We start from the raw sequence: 20700 nt of genomic DNA on the forward strand, positions 1-20700 counted from the left end.
GGTCACCCTATCACTTGTCATCTTTAGAAATCTGGATTTTACAATAATTATTAGTGATGACTAGCAAGGTCATGGGTTTTGGTGATACCATCTGGTTTTAGCGAGAGAGAAAAGGGATTTAACATCCACTCGACTCAAACTATATCATTTCGGGACTAACATATGGTTCAATTTTATCCCATAATTAGCTTGCGCGTAGGGGTCTTTAGCAGTGGGTGGACCCAGAGAAAACCCACAGGGTTGGACATGCAATACTACTACTTGTCACGTACAAATGGGGAATCGAAACCACGCCAGTTGACTCAATTACAGACCTTATGATACAGCGCACACATGCTAACCATTCGGCCATCCAACCTGGTTTTAGCAATGTGACTACCTTTTGACAGCTGATGTATAATAATATTTAAATATTCTACAATGAAGGTTCCATACAAAATGATCATATTTTTTAGATACAAATTTATTGGCGTAGAAAATATATCATATTAACAATTCAACAAAACAATTAAATCAAGTTATTTATAAATATTGAAACAATTTGAAAATAAACTGACCTGTTGTATTATCACACAACAAATAATTAGAATAAACTTATCTGTTTAAAAAAATATTCCATTAAAACAATTAGAACTATTAATTATTGGAGAAATTATTACTATCTTTACTTTTAAAAAACAATTCTACTGTAAATGAAGAAATTATTGCATGGATTGTGGCCTATTTCTGTTCACCACTTTCAGATTTCCAGTTTACACATTCTTCCTATTTCCGTTAGTCTTTGGGAGCATGCCATCAGAGAGCAAATTCCTGCATTGTAATTATTGCCTCTGCACCACTGATATTCCTAGTTTCTCTCGTAACCTTCCAGTGTCTTAACAAAAAAACTTGGTTATTTTGGGACTAACCTGTGACAATTTATTTCAATAATTTGCTTGTACCTATGGGTCTTTAGCAATTGGAGAATAGACACCAGGTTAGCCAAGTGACCCAACCCTTTGTTAATTGACTAGATGATATACTGTATGTATAAACATCCACTCGACCCAATACGTTAAAATATCTTGGTACACTTTCTTTCAATCCTCGGTTTATCTGCTACAAGTATTTATAAAAATAATTAAAATTATTGCGAACAAAAAAAAGCGAAATGCTGTACATTTATATATACATTATAATAATATTGTAACAAAATGCAGGATTTATGGAACTGTATATTGAAGAATAGTTTGAGGCAAGATATCAAGAAATACACACGATCAGTTTCTATGTGGATTTGATCGTTCTCAAATTTAAAGCTGTGTATGTGGATAACAATAGCTATAGGATTATCAAAATACTCATTCAAATTAAGAATGACATTCATAAAATGAGTTTTGTAACACGATGCAAAGACATGGACAACCAGAAATACATGGATATTATAAAACAAATATCAAATCAAGCAATTCACACATTTGTAATGACAAAGGTTAAACATACGTTATGAAAGAGCTAAATCTGTCTATTGGGCCTGAAATGTTATATAAAGTTTATTATAAACTATTAATTATAGATTTATTATCATGAAAAGACCGGTGTCAGATTTTCACTGGATTTGAATCCGATTTGCTGCTCAAAGCTCATTGATGATTAAATCCAAAAATGGATAATCGAGACTATGTTTTTTAACGTAACGACTTAAGTAATGATGATCGAGGCTAGGCCTAAAGTTCAAACGCTAATATCTCGGTTCAGAGTGGAGCAATTTGTCTGAAATTTTCAGCATATTCCCTTTACATTATCTAGTTTTTTAACTATTATAGTGAGAACTGCAAGCTCTTTATCTAACCTTTCATAACGCCCCTTTAACCTAAGAAATACCAGCGTTATGCTGTCTGACAGAGATGAGATTCTTGAATACTAATTGTGCATGGATACACCTGTTTACAACATCCCACCATACTTTCAATTTATACGTGCATGTCACTCAACTGAAAATTGTAGGAGGGTGCTCTATTTAACCACTATACACAGTTTTGGCAATATTTTAAAAGGCTAATATTTTGAACTGAAACTTTCAGACAAGGTAAAAAAGCTGTTCCTTCAAATTTTTGCACTTGATTTGCATACCTTTTTTTTTTCTGGGACATAACCTTTAAACATCTCTTGTGTGAATAATAAAATCTGATTTAGATTTAGCAATGTGAGTAACAAAGTAACTTGGTTGTCATGACTAATTGACTAAAATTAATAATTTTATGGAATGATGTTAGTCAAGTTTTAACAATGATTCTTCTTGTTTCTCTTGAAGATATCTACAATCATCTACAACAAAACTGAAACAAGAAAATAACATAATGCTAATCTAATTGAAATTAGGTTACAATTTCATTTTGTTTATTTTCTATGTCTTAAACAGAGGAGTGGGTTTTAACATCCACTTAACTAATGCTAACCAGATAAATATGTAAAAAAGACGTAGTTTATGGATTGCTTTATCTACCAAAATGTGTCACGGTGGTCAAAAGCTGAAATATTGGGGAGAACCAAACATTATGAGATTAATTTGATATCCAATTCAACAAGCGCACCTTATGTACTGAAATTAATCACCAGCTTACCTTGTCCATAAGATAGCAAATGGAACTGTCCCAGCATGCCACAGAGAATGAGCATCGAAACACCAGTAGAATGGGGGAAAGTCGAATAACTCTAATAATAACAACATGGGTACAGCTAGAATAGTCAATAAACATTTCCACAAATAAGGTTGTTTTTTAATTCTATATAAACTCCATATAGACCATAGGATAGTATTCAAAATACCTGTAAAAATACAATTCAAATTTTACATCATACTTTCTGATACACACAAAATTTTCTAAACTCCCCACAAAGCAGTTATGTCTAACAAAAAAAAAAAGATAGCCATAAACAGCAGCTTAGATGTTTACCAAATTTGTTAAGGATTCTTTATGCCTTCAAGCTTCTAACTCCTGAACGGAAGGTTGCAGAAAAGGTTGCTGAAAATCTATAGGGTTCATTCTCTGATGACTTATTTATTTCTAATATACTGATAGCACCTCTGATATAAAGATATGTCCATTATATCTGATGTTGATGGTTAAAATCTTGTATGTCATAAGCAATGGCCAAGAAAGTTCATCCCGATTTTCCGGCGTGGTTCCCCCTTGTCAGTGATGCAGGACGGAGGGCCTGACAAGGACAGCTGTCTAGTCGTTCGGATGGGACGAAAAAACTGAGGCCCTGTGTACACATCGGCGTTCACGTAAAAGATCCCTTGGCAGTTGGAATTCGATATAAGAGTAGGCCGTAGCGCCGCTGCCCGGGCAAAATTTCCCTCATGTATGGTGTATGCCCGTCTTTATTAGCCAAGGTTAGGAGCAGAACAGTAGGACGTTAAACCCCATTTCATTTCATTTCATTTGTTTGTCATAATCATATAAAATATCAACAAAGCTTCGAAAGACTTGAGAATTTTAATATAATTCAATAAATATTGTCAGCAGTTGCTCTCTACAGCCTTGTACTTACCTAATGTTATATTGACTGTCACATTATAACCATAATCCATTTGAATATAATGTAAATAGTAAATATGATATAAATATATAGTCATTATTATAGTAGTAAATACAACAGTCTTATACCAACTATTGGTACCAAAATACCTGAAATATATCAACTAATTATTATATACAGATAAATAAAAACAAAGACACAGAAGTTTGTCACCTGTCACTCAATCAAATATCTTACAATTAATCCAAATTCACACTGCATGGATTGAACAGTGCACCAATTCATCCATATGAACAATGCATGGATTCATCCATATGAACAATGCATGGATTCATCCATATAAACATTGCATGGTTTTGCATAGATTGCATAGGTTAATCTTTATCAACATTGCATGGCTTAATCCATATCAACATTGCAAGGAGTAATCCAAATCAACATTGCACGGATTCATCTAAATTAACATAGCATGGAATAATCCATATCAACATTGCATGGAGTAATCCAAATCAACATTATATGGATTCATCTATATCAACATTGCATGGAGTAATCCAAATCAACATTGCATGGAGTAATCCAAATCAACATTGCATGGATTCATCTATATCAACATTGCATGGATTAATCCATATCAACAGTGCATGGATTCATCCACAAAGCCGTGATTTTTACCTGAAAACAATTTTTGTAATATTCCAGATAAAGAAGTAAGCTAAATATATATATAGTACATCCAGTTTTTATTATATTTAATTATTACCTGCACATAAAAGCCCAAATATTACAGCACACAATGGAAAAGGCAAAGTAATAATCTAGTTTCTGAAAGATATAAATGTCCACCAATTAGTGTTAATATAAAATCATGAATTATGCAAGCTGTGGGTTCAATTCAATCCCATGATTGTTTGTGTCATGGAGTAGGGTAGCTTGTTCAATCTCGTAATTTTCTCAAGATTACAACTGATGCTGAAGAGTAGGACTCCTGTCTCGGACATGCAGAGAAGTTGACACGGTGCAGAATTTACCTGTCGGACTGTCACTCAATGGGCATAGAATTAGGTAGTTCAAAGAATTTTGCTATAAAACACAACACATGTTAAAGATACATTATGGTAGATTATATAAAGAGCTGGCAGTTCTCACTATAATAGTTAAAAGCTAGATAATGTAAAGGGAATTGCTGAAAATTTGCTCATCCACTCTGAACCGAGAATTTAGTGACTGAATTTTGGGCCTAGCCTCGATCATCATTACTAAAGTCGGTACGATAAAAAACATAGTCTCGATTATCCATTTTATGATTAAATCATGAATGAAAGTTGAGCAGCAAACCGGATCCTGGTCTGGATAAATTAATTAATGTCTAATTAATAATTTAGATAACATTTCAGGCCTAAAGAAAGACCTGCAATAGGCAGATTTAGCTCTTGCATAATGTATGTTTCAAAAATTCATAACCTTTATCTGTAAAAATGCTAAAAATAAACTGATTTATCTATTGAGATAATAATAAAAATTGTACTTGCTAATCTGAGTTAATGAAGGAGTCTGAGCATTTCATAATGAATATTATTATAATCCAACTATAAATTATACTGTCTAATACTAACCTCAGTTATATCAGTATCTCTAGTGTGAAATACAATCGACCAAATCCATGCATTAAGAGAAACCTGAATAAAAATAGAGAGTGTGAGAAATGGGGTTTAACCTCCAAATAAAACTAACAAGGTTATTTTGGGGCTAAAAATAAAAATAGTGCACCAGTAAATTCAGCCAAATCGAGTTAAATGACAGCAATATGAAAATGATCTATGATGGAAAGGTACCATGACAGGATAAGTCAGAGATTGCTTTAAATATTAAAACAATTTTTAAAAAATATACAATATTGAATATAAAACTTACTAGTAATAAATTATTTGGTTATATGAAGTATTGAATATAAAACTTCCTATGATGATAGGGTATTTGTTTATTTGTTTTTATATGATATAGTGTGTAAAACTTACTAATGATAAGGCATTTGTTTATTTGATTATATTATATAGTATTGAATGAAAAACTTACTAATGATAGGGTATTTGTTTATATAGTATTGAATGTAAAACTTACTAATGTTAAGGTATTTGTTAATATAGTATTGAATGTAAAACTTACTAATGTTAAGGTATTTGTTAATATAGTATTGAATGTAAAACTTACTAATGTTAAGGTATTTGTTTATATATAGTATCAAATGTAAAACTTACTAATGATAAGTTATATTTATATAGTATTGAATATAAAACTTACTAATAAGGTATTTGTTTATATAGTACTGAATATAAAACTTACTAATGATAAGTTATATTTATATAGTATTGAATATAAAACTTACTAATGATAAGGTATTTGTTTAGATAGTATCGAATGTAAAACTTACTAATGATAAGATATTTGTTTATTTGATTATATTATATAGTATCGAATATAAAACTTACTAATGATAAGGTATTTGTTTATATAGTATTGAATATAAAACTTACTAATGATAAGGTATTTGTTTATTTGATTATATAGTATTGAATATAAAACTTACTAATGACACAATATGCCACACATAATACATAGGAACACTTGGTAATATTTTTCTACGAAAATAAAATATACCAAGACAACACATAGCATTAAATGTAGAAAATAACGTGGATGCTGGCTCCTGAATACCAAATAAACGGATAAAGGGCCACTGAAAAAAAAAGGAAAAAAACTTTTCAAGTAAATATATAAACATGAATATTAAGTATAAACTTTAAGGGGCTATATCATCTATCACAAGAAATAATGTACATGTAATTAATTTTGTATTATATCCGATTCAAAATACCTGCAAGCCTGGTACTCATTTCAGTCATAATTGCAAGTCAGGACTATCAGGCAGTGAAATTGAATGGTTGGAGAACTGACCTCTCAGTTAGTTCATACATGACATAAAATAATGTCAACCAGCAGTTGCCAAGCAAGATATATCCACATTTTGCAAGAGATGAATAGAGAACAAGCTAAACAAGCCAACAGTGAGGCTGATGTCCCCCGCCGAAATCCCAAAATAAATAGATGACACACATTAATTAATTGCATATTTATTTTTTTTTTCAAAAGTATAAAGCAATCAAATTATACACTAAGTTTCATCACTCTCTATCAAATAGAATCAAGATTATCTTGTCCCAAAGCATTGACCAATGAAATTGATTAGCTCTGCTTAGCTTCAGCCCGAAATGTTAATCATTGAACTCAGTCAAGACATTCACCTAATGAACATCTACATCAAGTCTAAACATTCTATCTCAATTAAAAGCAGAGTTGTTATGTTCCAAAGCCTGGACCAATCAAATTGCTTATCGCTCATTAGCCTAAGCAGAAAATTCTTACCATCGAAATTAGTCAAGGTAATGATATAATGAATCAATATTCGGAGTTCCATCGCTCTCACTTCATTATAACCAAAGTTATCTTGTCCTCAAAGCATCAACCAATCAGATTGCTTATTTCTGCTTACCTCAAGCAGACAATGTTCATCATAGAACTCAAGGCATTCACCTAATGAACACCTACACCAAGTTTAAACATTCTACCTCAATTAGAAGGAGAGTTAATGTGTTTCAAAGTCTCGACCAATCAAATTGCTTATCGCTCTGCTTACCCTCAGCAGAAAATATTCATAATCCAACTTAGTCAAGGTATTGATGTAATAAAGCTATACACCAAGTGTCCTCACTCTCACTTAATTAGAACTAAAGTTATCGTGTCCAAAAGCATCAACCAATCAAATTGCTTATCTCTGCAGAAAATGCTCATCTTTGAACCCTATCAAGGCATTGACCTTACAAACACCTACACCAAGTTTGAAGATTCCAACTCAATTAGAATGAGAGTTATTGTGTTCCAAAGTCTCGACCAATCAAATTGCTTATCGCTCTGCTTACCCTGAGCAGAAAATGCTCATTATCAAACTTAGTCAAGGTATTGATGTAATGAAACTATACACCAAGTTTCATCACTCTCACTTAATTAGAACTAAAGTTATCGTGTCCAAAAGCATCAACCAATCAAATTGCTTATCTCTGCAGAAAATGCTCATCTTTGAACCCCATCAAGGCATTGACCTTACAAACACCTACACCAAGTTTGAAGATTCCAACTCAATTAGAAGGAGAGTTATTGTGTTCCAAGGTCTCGACCAATCAAATTGCTTATGTCTCTGCTTACCCTGAGCAGAAAATGCTCATTATCGAACTTAGTCAAGGTATTGATGTAATGAAACTATACACCAAGTTTCATCACTCTCACTTAATTAGAACTAAAGTTATAGTGTCCAAAAGCATCAATCAATCAAATGGCTTATCTCTGCTTAACCTAGGACGAAAATGCTCATCTTCGAACTCCATCAAGGCATTGACCTAATAAACACTTACACCAAGTTTGAACATTGTAGCTCAATTAGAAAGAGAGTTATTGTGTCCCAAAAAGACGGACGGACAGTCTTTTTGGGACACAACCATTTTAATAGTCCTCTGCTTCTTTCAAAAGGCGGAGGACAAAAAAAAATGTGGTTTTTCGTACAAGGGTCCATTTTCCAGGAAGTTATGGTCTGAAATGCACGAATATCAACAGGGACTTAGATCTTTGGAATATAAACATATATTTTAAGTTTCATCAAATCAGATAAAAATTGTGACCTCTATAGGTTACATAACGTTCATATTACATACTTTTACACAATTTGCATACAAGGAGTGGTCATTTTGTTGGGCAGTTTCATTTCTCGGAGACTCCTAAAATTTGAGTGAGTTTTAACTTTTAAACTGTTATAATAATACTCACTGAATACAGATTAATCTATTAACTGGACTGAGTTGATTTTAAATTGTTATAATAGTACTCACTGAATACAGATTAATCTATTAACTATTGAATTGATTTTAAGACTGTGTCCTCGAAAATTGGACAAATAGTTTGTAATTTAGGATTCAGTTAAGTCCCCTAAGGTAGGCTATGTTGGACCACATGGAAGTTGCTGTATTTACAGCCTGGAATAGCAGTTTGCAGCAGTTAAATTTTCAAAATTTCCTCCCGACGATTGATTGGTTGATTGGAATTCAAGTCAGCCACTAAAGTCAGGCTATATGAGACTACTTTAAAGTTGCTGTATTCACGGGCTGGAATAGAAGGAAAATGCCTTTGCAGCCGTCAAATTTCCAAATTCTCTTCGGGGGGGGGGGGGGGGGGGGGGAAGCTACATGGTATGCTGCACTTCTTCCCCTCTCACAGACAACCGACACCGTTACTTGTAACCCGAAATTTTCGGGGTTTTGGGCACTTCAGGATCAGCTAAAAATAAGCTGCACTCCTTCCCCTCTCAGACGACCGACACCGTCGCTTGTAACCCGAAATGTTTGGGTTTTTTCAACACTTCAGGATCTAGCTGCCTCGCCCCCTTAACATTTATCTATCCTGTAGGTTATGCATCATGGGACCATTTTATATATAAATTTATCTGATATTTCTAGATTTATCTTGGTAAAAGGACACCAGTGAAACACCTTTCGTTCATAAAAGACTTCTGGTTATTAAAAAATTCATGATCCAAATCCATAAACAATGAATTACACCAACCATATTTTTATCGTTGATGTTATACATACGTATACAATTTCACACACCGTCTTCTTTATATCATATGTTATTATTAGCATACTCATTCAACAAGGAAGTTATTCAAATAGCTATTTAATTTTTACACATGTGACGGCGTTAAGGAGCATAAAAGGTCTGACTGTTCATTTTAATTGTGGAAACCAGCTACATAGAAATAGAAGATGTTAATACAACCAACTCAATGTTAGGTTCCCACTATCATTTGCGCTAAGAAAACGTGTTTGCTGCAGTTCAGTTAAATTTTTTTGGGTGGTGGTGGGGGGGGGGGGCCCCACACAGTAAGCACTGCCGTCAGTAACCCAAAATTTTTCGGGCATTTCAGATTCTGCCCCTCTAACATTTATCGAGCTCATACACCTATCACACCACCTATCTCAGCAAATGATTGACAGATTTGTTGCATTCTTGCAAAAAACATCAAGTGCTCTCAAAACTTTGTGGAGAAGTCATGAACTGAATGCCTAGATGTATAGGTCTATTGTAACTGATAAGTACTTGGATCACACAGCTTTCGATTAAGAGGGGTTGGATGGCCGAATGGCTAGCATGTGTGTGCTGTATCATAAGGTCTGTCATTGAGTCAACTGTCTTGGTTTTGAATCCCCAGTTGTATGTGACAAGGAGTGGGGTCACCTGTCCAACCTCGTGGGTTTTCTCTGGGTCCTCCGGTTTCCTTCCACCGCTAAAGACCCCTACGCGCAAGCGAATTAGTGAAATAAAATTGAACAATGTGTTAGTCCTGAAATGACCTAGTTTGTGTCGAGTGGTCGTTAAATGCCATTTCTCTCTCTCTCTCGCTTTCGATTAAACCTAAACAATAATTCGTCCTCCGCAAATCGTAGTTACGGAACAATCAGGTCAAGGACAGAAGGATGCTATGGCTAAACAGAAGTCAAACAACACTGACTATAGCAAAGCAATTCAAATCACTGTCATTGCCACCAGTTTTGAAAATTAAAATATTGATAAAAAATAATGACACAGGAATTTAATTGTTACCTTTCCATTAAACTGAGGGATGTTTAAACCATCTTTTTCAAATGCATCAACTGTTGACCACATACAATTGTAACGACACTCAGATTCACAATCCCACTGTAGTAGTTTCAGATGTAGGGGTTGTTTGGTCAGAAAATCATGTGGTTTTGAGCAATTCGTAGTAATACATTTATTCAAACATTTAATAAATTTATACGACCGATCCCCAACGGATCCTTGACAACCTGTCAGACTGATGATCATTAACAACAGAAAGATGAAACTTGATTTTAAAAGATCTTCCATTCTTCACACCTTTCTTGATATCCGTTAGAAAAGGGTTACCATTGAGGCTCGGCTACCAACAGTAGAACATTTGATCTGTAAAGTAAAATGAAAAGGAAATTATAAATCTAAAGACAACACAATCTTCTTAGAATTGATTTTCACTACAGATTCACACGTCTAGCTAGGCCTACATATAAATAACTGCTTAGAATTGAAATAACCAAGCTACGTTGTTGCATAGAACAAATCGCTATGGTTTTTAATCCTGTCCAAACTTTTTCTTGCCAGGTCATTTGTCCAGCATCACTAACAAGGGGACACCGGTTCGGGAAATCAAAAAGAGCTTTCATGGCCAATAGAGTGATCAGACCTGGAACATCTTGATAAATAAGCCAGTGTCATACTAACCGAGCTAGAATGACTCACTAGAACTAATCGCACAAGAAACAGGTGGTTTTGAAAAGGAATATTTTCACAAAAAAATGTCCTGTTGTCACTTGACTTGTTTAGTCATCAGGTCATTTTGTCTTAAATGATGTTTTATTTGAAAATCTTATCTCTGAAATGTGAACGGTATTAAATGCACTTCAATTTAGTTACGAGAATGTAGCTGAAAACAGTTGAGATATATCTCAGATATCTTTATTTTTAACTACGATTTGATCATGATAGTTTTACGGTGCAAATTCATTTTGTTTATTAATGCCTGTAACGTCTTTAATATCAGATTGTTATACTATTATGCCTAATTAAACATACCCAGCCCAGTGTAGCGATACAATTTTAACTTTAGCATAACTGCAAACATTATCAGTGTCTTTTATTTTGTCACCAACTTTAGACATTTCATTCATACTAGTTACAATGTTTCATGCATGCACACCGCTGAGATTCATCATTCACAGCTGAAGCTTCTAGACAGAACTATATAGTACCTTTCCTCGTCTGGGGATAAGCTTATGAAAGCCACAGAAGTTTGTTCACACAATCAAACATCTTACAATTAACCCATATGCACATTGCATGGATAATCCATATGCACATTACATGGATAATCCATATGCACATTGCATGGATAATCCATATCAATATTGTACAGATTAATCCATATTGACATTAAATGGATTAATCCATATCAAAATTAAATTGATTAATCTATTTATAGCAATTCTCTGTCTCCCCTTTTGCATGCCCATTTGGACGAAGAGGGCTTGAATTAACATTTTCTGCCAGGTATTGGTAGATATTCATGATTGAAAGGCGGAAGGATCACAGAGTTATCAGGTTGGTTACGGTGATATGTATGGCGAATAGTTACATTTTTTTAGTAGGCTTCTACAAGTTTGTGTATCTCAAATTTTGGGTGGTGAACCTCATAAAAATTTGGGTGCAAAGACATGACCATTTGTTTCTCTATCTGTAGTGAAAAGCATTCAGCCCTACGCAAATTTGGGGAAAAGTTGCAGGCGGGCACATAGGTAAGGATTAACATTGAAGTCAATGGGGAAATTATTGGTGGTCTGCATCCGTTTATTTAAAATGGAGTTACCTCCCTTGGGTGATTATTTTTGTTGGGTCATTCGTTCAGTTTGTTAATTCTCCTTTATACGAAATTTAGTTGCCGCTTTGCTGCTCTTTTTTGGTTCTTTACATCTGGTCACTTCTTGCCATTATGCAGAATTGAAATATAACGTATCATAGTTATCTGTTACTCTTATAAAACATCACTTTAAAGAATTCGACGCAGGCGAATATTTTTTCGCCGAGCACCCGTTTATCTGAGAGTTATCCTCTCTTGTTTAAAATTTGAGAAATTTTTTGTTGATGTTATTTAAGATTAGCCAATCAATTTCTTTCATCAAAACAAGCTCATTTGCTTAGCGGTGTCTTTCTTCTTACTTAGTCTGTAAAAGCAGACTTAAAACACCAACAAGTTAGTCTAATAATACTAATAGACTAATTTAGTTTTAGAAGAGCTGAAGCCGTGACGATGAGAGAACGTTGCCTGTGGTGAGTGACATGTGGTGGTATGTGGAAAATATAAAAGGCCAAAGTCTGATGCTGCAGCCACAAATAAACTAGACCAACAAACAATTGTCAGGTGAACTATAATAATTCAAAATAGATTATATATAGACTAAATATAGATGATAAATGGATTATTATAAGAAATAAAAAAAACAGTTTAAGTACTTTTAAGTATTTGAATCCTACTATAAAATTCTGAAAATTTACCGCACCCTGTAAGGCCTGTTCATTGTTGTTCTTAGAGTTTAACGTCCGCTTTCAATGAAGGTGATATCGCAGACGAGTCTTATTTTTCATTTTTATTACCTAAGCGCACGAGCAGGGGTCTTTCCTGAAACCGGAGTACCCGGAGTAAACCCCACAAGGTTGAGAAGGTGCCCCAATCTCCAAGCCACATACGCTCACACCAGGGATCGAAACCACTGCCGCAAGCCAGAGGTGACCACTAGACCATTCCAACCCCCACCCTGTTCATTAACGTACCGTAATACATGTACTTTCAGGCATGAATAGGCCAACAGACTCTAGGAGGGGTTGTGTGCCCCTCCCCCTCGACCTTATGTCCCTATTGATCTCAGTGATTCAAGCCACGGTGGCTCAGTGAGTGAGATGCTTAATTGCTGGGTTTCCCTTTGTTAGGATGAAGGGCCTAGTGTCAAGTCATTCAGATGGTATGAAAAATCCAGGTCCCATGTACAGATTGGCATGCGTAAAAGAACCCTCCAGTTGAAATTCGAAACAGGCTGTGACACCGTTGTCTGCACGAATTCTCCCTCATAGCATCTTGGGAAAGGATAATGAATTAATGATGTAGGCCTTCTAGTTTAATTTAAGGTACTGTATGCAAAGGACGAAGTTTTTGTGAAAAATCTCAAAATCCCTGATACATGTACTTTAATTAGGACTCATTGGGTTGTAATCTAGTGTCACAAATCGGCAAGAATCTGACACTTATTTCTGCCAAACAAACAAACATGATAACAGGTTACCAGTGTCCTAATTTTGATAAGTACCTAGTTCAGCCTACCATCTTATAATGTTTGGTTTAAAAAAAGAAAAAAACAACCCAACAAAGCCTGGCTACATACCACTCAAGGATTATTAAATTTATTCTTTGAATTCTTGATTTTTTCAGAATCATGGCTACAAGTGATAAAATAGAGAGATTAAGGGAGAGATTGTTGGTATGTCCAATATGTATGGACGAATTTAAAGACCCACGTCTGCTTCCTTGTCATCATACTGTCTGTTTTGAATGTATCGGCAATATTGTACGCTCATCGTCTAACACTGGAAGATTATTTCGATGTCCGCAATGTCGCACAGATGTTTTCGTACCAAGAGGTGGAATAGATGCTTTTCCGATCAGTTTTTACATTTTAAGTGTTCAAGATGAGCTTGGATCGAAGGGTTACAGTAGTTCTTGTGATATATGCGAGCGAGAATGGATGCAGTCGCAGTTTAAATGTGTGGATTGTGATTTAGATATTTGTCGTTTTTGCATCCATGAGCATCGCTTATGCCATCATGATTCCACACGTCACGCAATTATCAGAATTGAAACCGCGCCGAATGCTGTCAATATGTCCTCCAATCGTACATGTCCAAAGCATGCAGATGAAATTTTACAAATTTACTGCATTACGTGCGATGTGGCTGTGTGCATCACCTGTTCATGTGAGGATCACAAAGTTCATGACACAGTACCAATGACGAAGAAGCTTCGCGAAGCTCAAAAACAATTACAAACAGAATTGGATCGACTAACCCTTGAAAAGAAAGATGCTGATACACTCATGGATAGTATTCAAACAACTATTGAAGAGATAAAAACAACTTCCTCAAAGACTTTAATGGAGGTTGATAAGAGATCGAAACATCTTCAGCAAAATATTGAACGATTTACAAGCATGAAAAAAGACTTGTTACAAAATGAAGAGACGAAAGGTCTAAAAGAGTTGAGTTCTTACAGCGATGAGTTGAAATCATATTTCGATCAGCTGGATAATGGTGTTCACTTCCTCGAAGAGCTCCAGGAAGGGGACATGTGTTTGGAACTTTTAGATGGTTTTGAGAAATTTCAGAAAACACTGTGTGAACAGAAACAACACCTAAAAAGCAGATCACTTACATATAAAACAATGTCGTTTGAGAAGGGTCGGGACTACATATTTCGTGATGTAATGTTTCTTAATTTCGGTAGTTTAGTCAACAAGAAGAAAACCCTGAATTCTTTAGGTGAGGAGACGAAATCGTCAAACAACGATAACAACGACATAAATACTGAGACGTGGACTATGAAGAAATTGATTGGCTCTATATTTATGTTAGTTATATTTACGACCTTAGGGCAAATTTTCCTTGCTTTTGTAGAAAATCCAAATAATTTAGATGTTTTATTTATAACTTTACTTTGTTTAGTTTATCTTTTTGTAGCTTCATATTTTGCTTATCGTAAATCTTCAAAACTTGTAACTTATAAGAAAGTTTAGTCTTCTTACATTTACTTTACTTGTAGTTGTACCTTATGTACATTTATTTTATTTGTACAGATTTTAATGTTTTAGAATTAAAAATATTTTATTATGTTAGAAATGAAGGTACAGAAAAAATTTGATACGGTAAACTACATGAACTCCAGAGAAGTGGTATCTGGTGTTCTAGAAAATTAAACCACAAATACAGATCAGTTTTATTATGAATTACATGTGTATTTATAGAAAAAAAAATTTGTTCTTCCTAGGTTGTGTCTTTGATAGATTTCATGCGATTAGACAGTTTATTGCTCACATTTTGGTTGGTCTTGATATGTAAAAGGAATAGTCTTGGTTATTATGATTGATCTTGATTTGTATATGTAATAGTCTTGGTCATTAAGGTTGATCTTGATTTGTAATTGGAATAGACTTGGTCATTATGATTGATCTTGATTTGTAAATGGAATAGTCTTGGTCATTATGATTGATCTTGATTTGTATATGTAATAGACTTGGTCATAATGGTTGATCTTGATTTGTAATTGGAATAGACTTGGTCATTATGATTGATCTTGATTTGTAAATGTAATAGACTTGGTCATAATGATTGATCTTGATTTGTAAATGGAATAGACTTGGTCATTATGGTTGATCTTGATTTGTTAATGTAATAGATCTAGTCATTATGGTTGATCTTGATTTGAAATTGGAATAGACATGGTCATTATGGTTGATCTTGATTTGTCAATGTAATAGATCTGGTCTTTATGATTGATCTTGATTTGTAAATGTAATAGACATGGTCATTTTGAGACTAACATACAGCTAATTATGTTTCTATGGTCACATATGCAATGCTAGACTGCTAGTTGATCTTGATTTGTAATTGGAATAGACATGGTCATTATGGTTGATCTTGATTTGTAAATGTAATAGATCTGGTCTTTATGATTGATCTTGATTTGTAAATGTAATAGACATGGTCATTTTGAGACTAACATACAGCTAATTCTGTTTCTATGGTCACATATGCAATGCTAGACTGCTAGTCTGGACAGTGACTGTTTCTGTGATCACATATGCAGTGCTAGGAAAGAGAATTTAGGCTCTACTTTTAATCTACTTACAACTGAGGAAGGTTTTTTTTTATCAACTAATCCCCACCTCTTGTAGTAAATCTTATTCCAGTGTTTTACATCATTCTTGTTTATGTTATTTATTCTGTGTATATATTAGACTGGTAATTTAATTACATACTGCAAATATTAGAGGATTTCATACAAGTATTATCAATATTTGTAACAATTAAGTGTTTTTAATATGCATGTTTAATAGATAATTGATATATTTAAATATGTAATAAACATTTATATACTACCATTTAATTATATATACCATAATGATCACAGATAACTTGGATCTTATAATTATCTATACTGTAGTGTCAATAGTGAAGCACCATGTCAGTTTTTAGGTAATGGTGTACTGCTCATATATTTGTGATTATTATAATATATACTGATACCAAAGAAAATTAATATTACCCCAATTTTATTATTACTCCAATGTTGTTATATTTTTGCATCTTGAAAGTGCCATGGTTAATTTTCTGTAATTTTATAATTTTATGCTGTATATCTTTAATGAAAGAGGTAAATAATAATATATACAAAAAAAATCTTTTGGGTTTATAATGGATAATTCAACAATATACGCAATATCTTGTACTTTAAGATGGTCTGTAAGGATTGGTTTGGAATACACAACCATAATGGACAGTGTTATATGCTTTTTGTCACAGCTTGAAGGTGTTAATACACAAAACCTGATATACAAACATAATTATACATAATATACAAGTTATAGAATGTGATGGTATTAAAACTAGATGGTACTACATCTAATCTATTTAACCCTTTAAACATCAAGATTATTTTGGGCTTTCGACTAAGAAAAGCAAATTTAACATTGTCATTTTTACTATTGGTTATAGAGGGTTAAGTATATAAATGCACATTATGGACCGACAGGCAATATTTATACCATTTCATTTAGCAGACATACCATTTCATTTAGCACACCCAATATTTATACCAATTCATTTAGCACACCCAATATCATATAGTACACACAATATTTGTACCATTTCATTGGTATTTTAGATGTGGTTGATCCAAACAAACTTATTAAGTTATTAAAATGATGCCATTATTTTTAGAACAATATTTTTAGAACAGTAGGTTTTAAATAAACAATTTTTTGATGGATTTTCATTAGGATATTCCAGTTAAAGTGATGACGTCTGGACCAAAAATTATGAAATTGTTTTTGAATATTTCTTTAAAAGCTCTTGGAGCTAACCCTTGTTCACTTCATTTGTAATACAGGTAAAATGAGAGGTGGACAGATTCTGGCATCTAGCCTGAAAAGTGGAATGTTCATAGTAATTTGCATTCATGATTTATCCTTTTCAATTTTTGAAACTTCATTAATATAAGTGGGTTTTTTTTTGGTAATCCTTTAAACTACCTTACATCATGTAGAATTAAATTGACCGAAAAAGAATAACATTTCTGGACCATATGTTTGTTTAATATGAGCTATTTGTTTTTAGAATGTCTTAGATTTTCTAAATGAACATTACATCCCTGACAACATGATGCAGCTTCTTAATATTTTAACACAACAATTACCCATGAATTTAAAGCCCTGGCAGATGATAACCCTGTTTCTTGGTGGTCCTTTAAGCTCTTTCTTTATACTACTAGCCAGACCAAAAATTACAATACATATCTGTCAAGTATTTGTGAATATTTAGTGAACTTTTCTTATAATCGATCTTTTGTTTCTTTTGATTCCTCAATTTGTGTTGATTAAATTGTCATGTTTTTTAAAGCTTAATTAAAATATTGGGTTGTAATTTTATAAAAAAAATTATGATTATCTATTTTGAAATCCTTGAATCTTTATTAAAGGAGTACTCTAGTTGTTGCAGATTTTTTATGTTTTTTTTTTTTCATTTCCTATTAAGATAGTTTCAACCATTCACAACTTGAAAGGCAAATCATTTTATCTTTAATTACTGTAACATGATGGCTATGATGTCATGAGAAGAACTGTCAGTCACTTTAAATAAACAAACCAGCTACACTTTCTATAACAGCTACCGTAATCTTTGTTTTGTAAACATTTTGAGAAAATTGTTGGATTGAAGATGCCTAGTACATAATGCTGGTTGGTTTATTGACAGTTCCTATCATGACATCACAGCTCATGTGTTAATATGTTTTAATCATTAAAGGAATAAAAAAAATTGGTCCTTAGGGTTTTGTGTATGGTTGGTTGTGATATCGCTTCATTGTGGAACTGGATGCTATCTCAGATATCATGGTTGTATGTATACTATTGGGTAAAGTGTCCTGTCGCATGGTTGTGTGTGGCTGAACTATTTCAATATTAGATAATTAATAAAATGTAACAAATCTGCAACAATTTTATTTCTCCTCTAATATTTTTTTTGTTTTGGATTGTTTGTTATTTAATATACTGGTAATGCGCTTGTTCAATATATTGTTTAATTATGTAGGTTTATTAGTTGACTTTCATGAAACTGTTCTGAAATAATATACTTTGTTAATTATTATATCTGCTTGTTAGTTATATAAAATTAGTTCTAATTATGGTTAACAATGTTTATTAAGCTTTTTGCTTTATTATTATATCATATTGCATAGTTTTAATGTACTATTAAAAATAATTTTAGTTTATTATTTAATAAAACTTTCTGATGCTGAAATTGTTTGTGTTAAAGTAAAAAAAAACAAAAAAAAACACTGCAGTTTTTTTCCTGTCATAGAGGAGAATGATTCTCATATAGTCCCCATAAAATATATTGGTGATGGAAATCGACATGGACTGAGAATTACCCTATAGGCAGTCAAGCAGCCCCCAAACAACATCAATCAATTTTTGTTTAATTCACAATTGTTTTGGATAAGTAGTCAAAAATGTTTAAATTTGCTCCTTCTAGATACCATTTCAACAAATCGAAATAACCCTAAATAGACACCAATTTTTATACGCCCCACGGGTAGTCGTCATCGTGACAATCCGTTGTCAACACCTGGCTTGTGCATGCAATTTGTGACAGATCTTTTTCAAATTTGGTGTGAATCATTGTGGTCATGAAAGGAAAAACCTTTTGTGATAAGTGTTTCAAATTTATGCCCCCTTTTCTAAAAATCTTGTGAACATGATAGATATATGGCAAAAACTAAATTATACTATAATGGATGTGACAATTCTAATTAGGAGAAATCAACCTGTAAAATGAAGATGAAAATATGCAATGCATTATGCTATAGGGGTGGGGGGTGATTTGGCCTACATTACGGCCTACTCTTATTTCGAGTTCCAACTGTATAGGGTTCCTTTACGTGCATGCCATCATGTACAACCCCCCCCCCCCCATTTTACGTTTCAACCGAACAACTAGATGTTGCCCTGCACCACTGACAAGGGGAAACCATGCCAGACCAGGATCGAACCCGGGACCTCCTGGTTAGTGAGTCAGCTACTTGCTCACGGCGCTCATGCACTGATGAGAAAGAGACCCTTGCATGGTAAACAGGAATGTGAGCTGTACAATTATTTAGGGGAGCCGCGGCAGGGAAGTGAATACTTTAAGAATCCAGCTGGCTAACTAGGAGGTCTCAGGTTCGCACAATAAGTTGTTCAGGATTTTATTTTCTCAAGTATTTCAATTGGGGAGTCACGGTGGCTAAGTGGGTGCGAACGCTTGCTTGCTAGCCTGGAGGCCAAAGGTTCACTCTTGGTGTTGGCTGAGAATGTTCATCGTGATCTTCCAATGTTGTCTCCCTTTGTCTGTGGTGCAGGATGGAGGGCCTGACAAGGACAGCTGCCTAGTTATTCAGATGGGATAAAAAACAAAGGTCCCAGGAACACATTTGCATGCACATAAAAGATCCCCAGGCAGTTGGAATTCGATATAACAGTAGGCCTTAGCGCCGCTTGTCCGGGCAAAATTTCCCTCATAGCACACTGTATGACGTATTCCCGTCTTCATTAGCCAAGTCAGAGCAGAACAGAAGGACGTTAAACCCCATTTCATTTCAATTCATTTGTATTTCATATAATGATGTGAATAAAGACAGTTCATTATGGGGGGCAATCCATGTTTTTAAGGGTTGTTAAACGCAGTTGTGTCCCCTGGAAATTTTATATTTTGAAATAAGACTAGATTTTCCAGACACTTGGCAAAAAATTTGTAAAGAGGTCATAGCCTTTTAGTATTAGTAATCCAGAAGCTAACCGAAATTTAAAATGCTCATTATTCCTTTATGTTTAAAGCCCGTGTATTTGTCATATATGTTATCCTGATTGCTTTGAAGAATAAAGAAATATTAAAAATATTTATTATGACTCTATGAGAAACAAATTTACCTTTATTTCAATTAAGGTAGAAGCGCCGACCCACAGCACAAGGCCAAACAATTAGGCTACAGAACGGCGGCCAAGCGAATATTAGAGGCTTTGCCAACAATAAACAACAAAATTACTATCAAACCAAGTCAATAATGTACCCCTGGACCTTTAATAAACGCCCACCATGCTATGCAAAATAATGAGAGACTGGTTAGTCAAGTTTTTACCTACCTCGATTTCAATCAACCTG

The 20700-nt window shown here is 33.8% G+C and overlaps 2 protein-coding genes across 4 annotated transcripts; one reads left to right on the forward strand and one right to left on the reverse strand.

Annotated features, from left to right (window-relative positions):
* Positions 1 to 454: 454 nt before the first annotated feature.
* Positions 455 to 20594, reverse strand: LOC126807903 (post-GPI attachment to proteins factor 3). Of its 2 annotated transcripts, none has more exons than XM_050532785.2 (8): positions 20469 to 20594; positions 10234 to 10593; positions 6113 to 6262; positions 5142 to 5204; positions 4289 to 4350; positions 3538 to 3674; positions 2604 to 2808; positions 455 to 2318 (listed from the first exon to the last, which is right to left on the reverse strand). In XM_050532785.2, the coding sequence occupies exons 2-8, from the start codon at positions 10516 to 10518 to the stop codon at positions 2252 to 2254; spliced, it is 969 nt and encodes a 322-aa protein (XP_050388742.2). In that variant the 5' UTR covers positions 10519 to 10593; positions 20469 to 20594; the 3' UTR covers positions 455 to 2251. The 2 variants fall into 2 exon arrangements, with proteins under 2 accessions (XP_050388742.2, XP_050388740.2); XM_050532783.2 differs by lacking the exon at positions 20469 to 20594 and adding an exon at positions 12050 to 12300.
* On the forward strand, positions 12282 to 18795 carry LOC126807883 (tripartite motif-containing protein 45). Of its 2 annotated transcripts, none has more exons than XM_050532749.2 (2): positions 12282 to 12510; positions 13664 to 18795. In XM_050532749.2, the coding sequence occupies exon 2, from the start codon at positions 13668 to 13670 to the stop codon at positions 15018 to 15020; it is 1353 nt and encodes a 450-aa protein (XP_050388706.2). In that variant the 5' UTR covers positions 12282 to 12510; positions 13664 to 13667; the 3' UTR covers positions 15021 to 18795. The 2 variants fall into 2 exon arrangements, with proteins under 2 accessions (XP_050388706.2, XP_050388705.2); XM_050532748.2 differs by having other exon boundaries at positions 12284 to 12601.
* Positions 20595 to 20700: the final 106 nt, after the last annotated feature.

The sequence above is a fragment of the Patella vulgata genome, chromosome 9 (genome assembly GCF_932274485.2).
Source record: "Patella vulgata chromosome 9, xgPatVulg1.2, whole genome shotgun sequence".
Taxonomy (NCBI): domain Eukaryota; kingdom Metazoa; phylum Mollusca; class Gastropoda; family Patellidae; genus Patella; species Patella vulgata.

What these genes read in the sequence shown, in the direction of transcription:
- LOC126807883 (XM_050532749.2), top strand. Translation starts at nt 13,668, where the DNA reads ATGGCTACAAGTGATAAAATAGAGAGATTAAGGGAGAGATTGTTGGTA.
- LOC126807903 (XM_050532785.2), bottom strand. Translation starts at nt 10,518, where the DNA reads ATGGAAGATCTTTTAAAATCAAGTTTCATCTTTCTGTTGTTAATGATC. An exon ending in GAGATACTGATATAACTGAG is followed by an intron (nt 4,351 to 5,141) that starts GTTAGTATTAGA and finishes TATATCTTTCAG; the next exon opens with AAACTAGATTATTACTTTGC. An exon ending in TTTGCTATCTTATGGACAAG is followed by an intron (nt 2,319 to 2,603) that starts GTAAGCTGGTGA and finishes TTCTTGTTTCAG; the next exon opens with TTTTGTTGTAGATGATTGTA.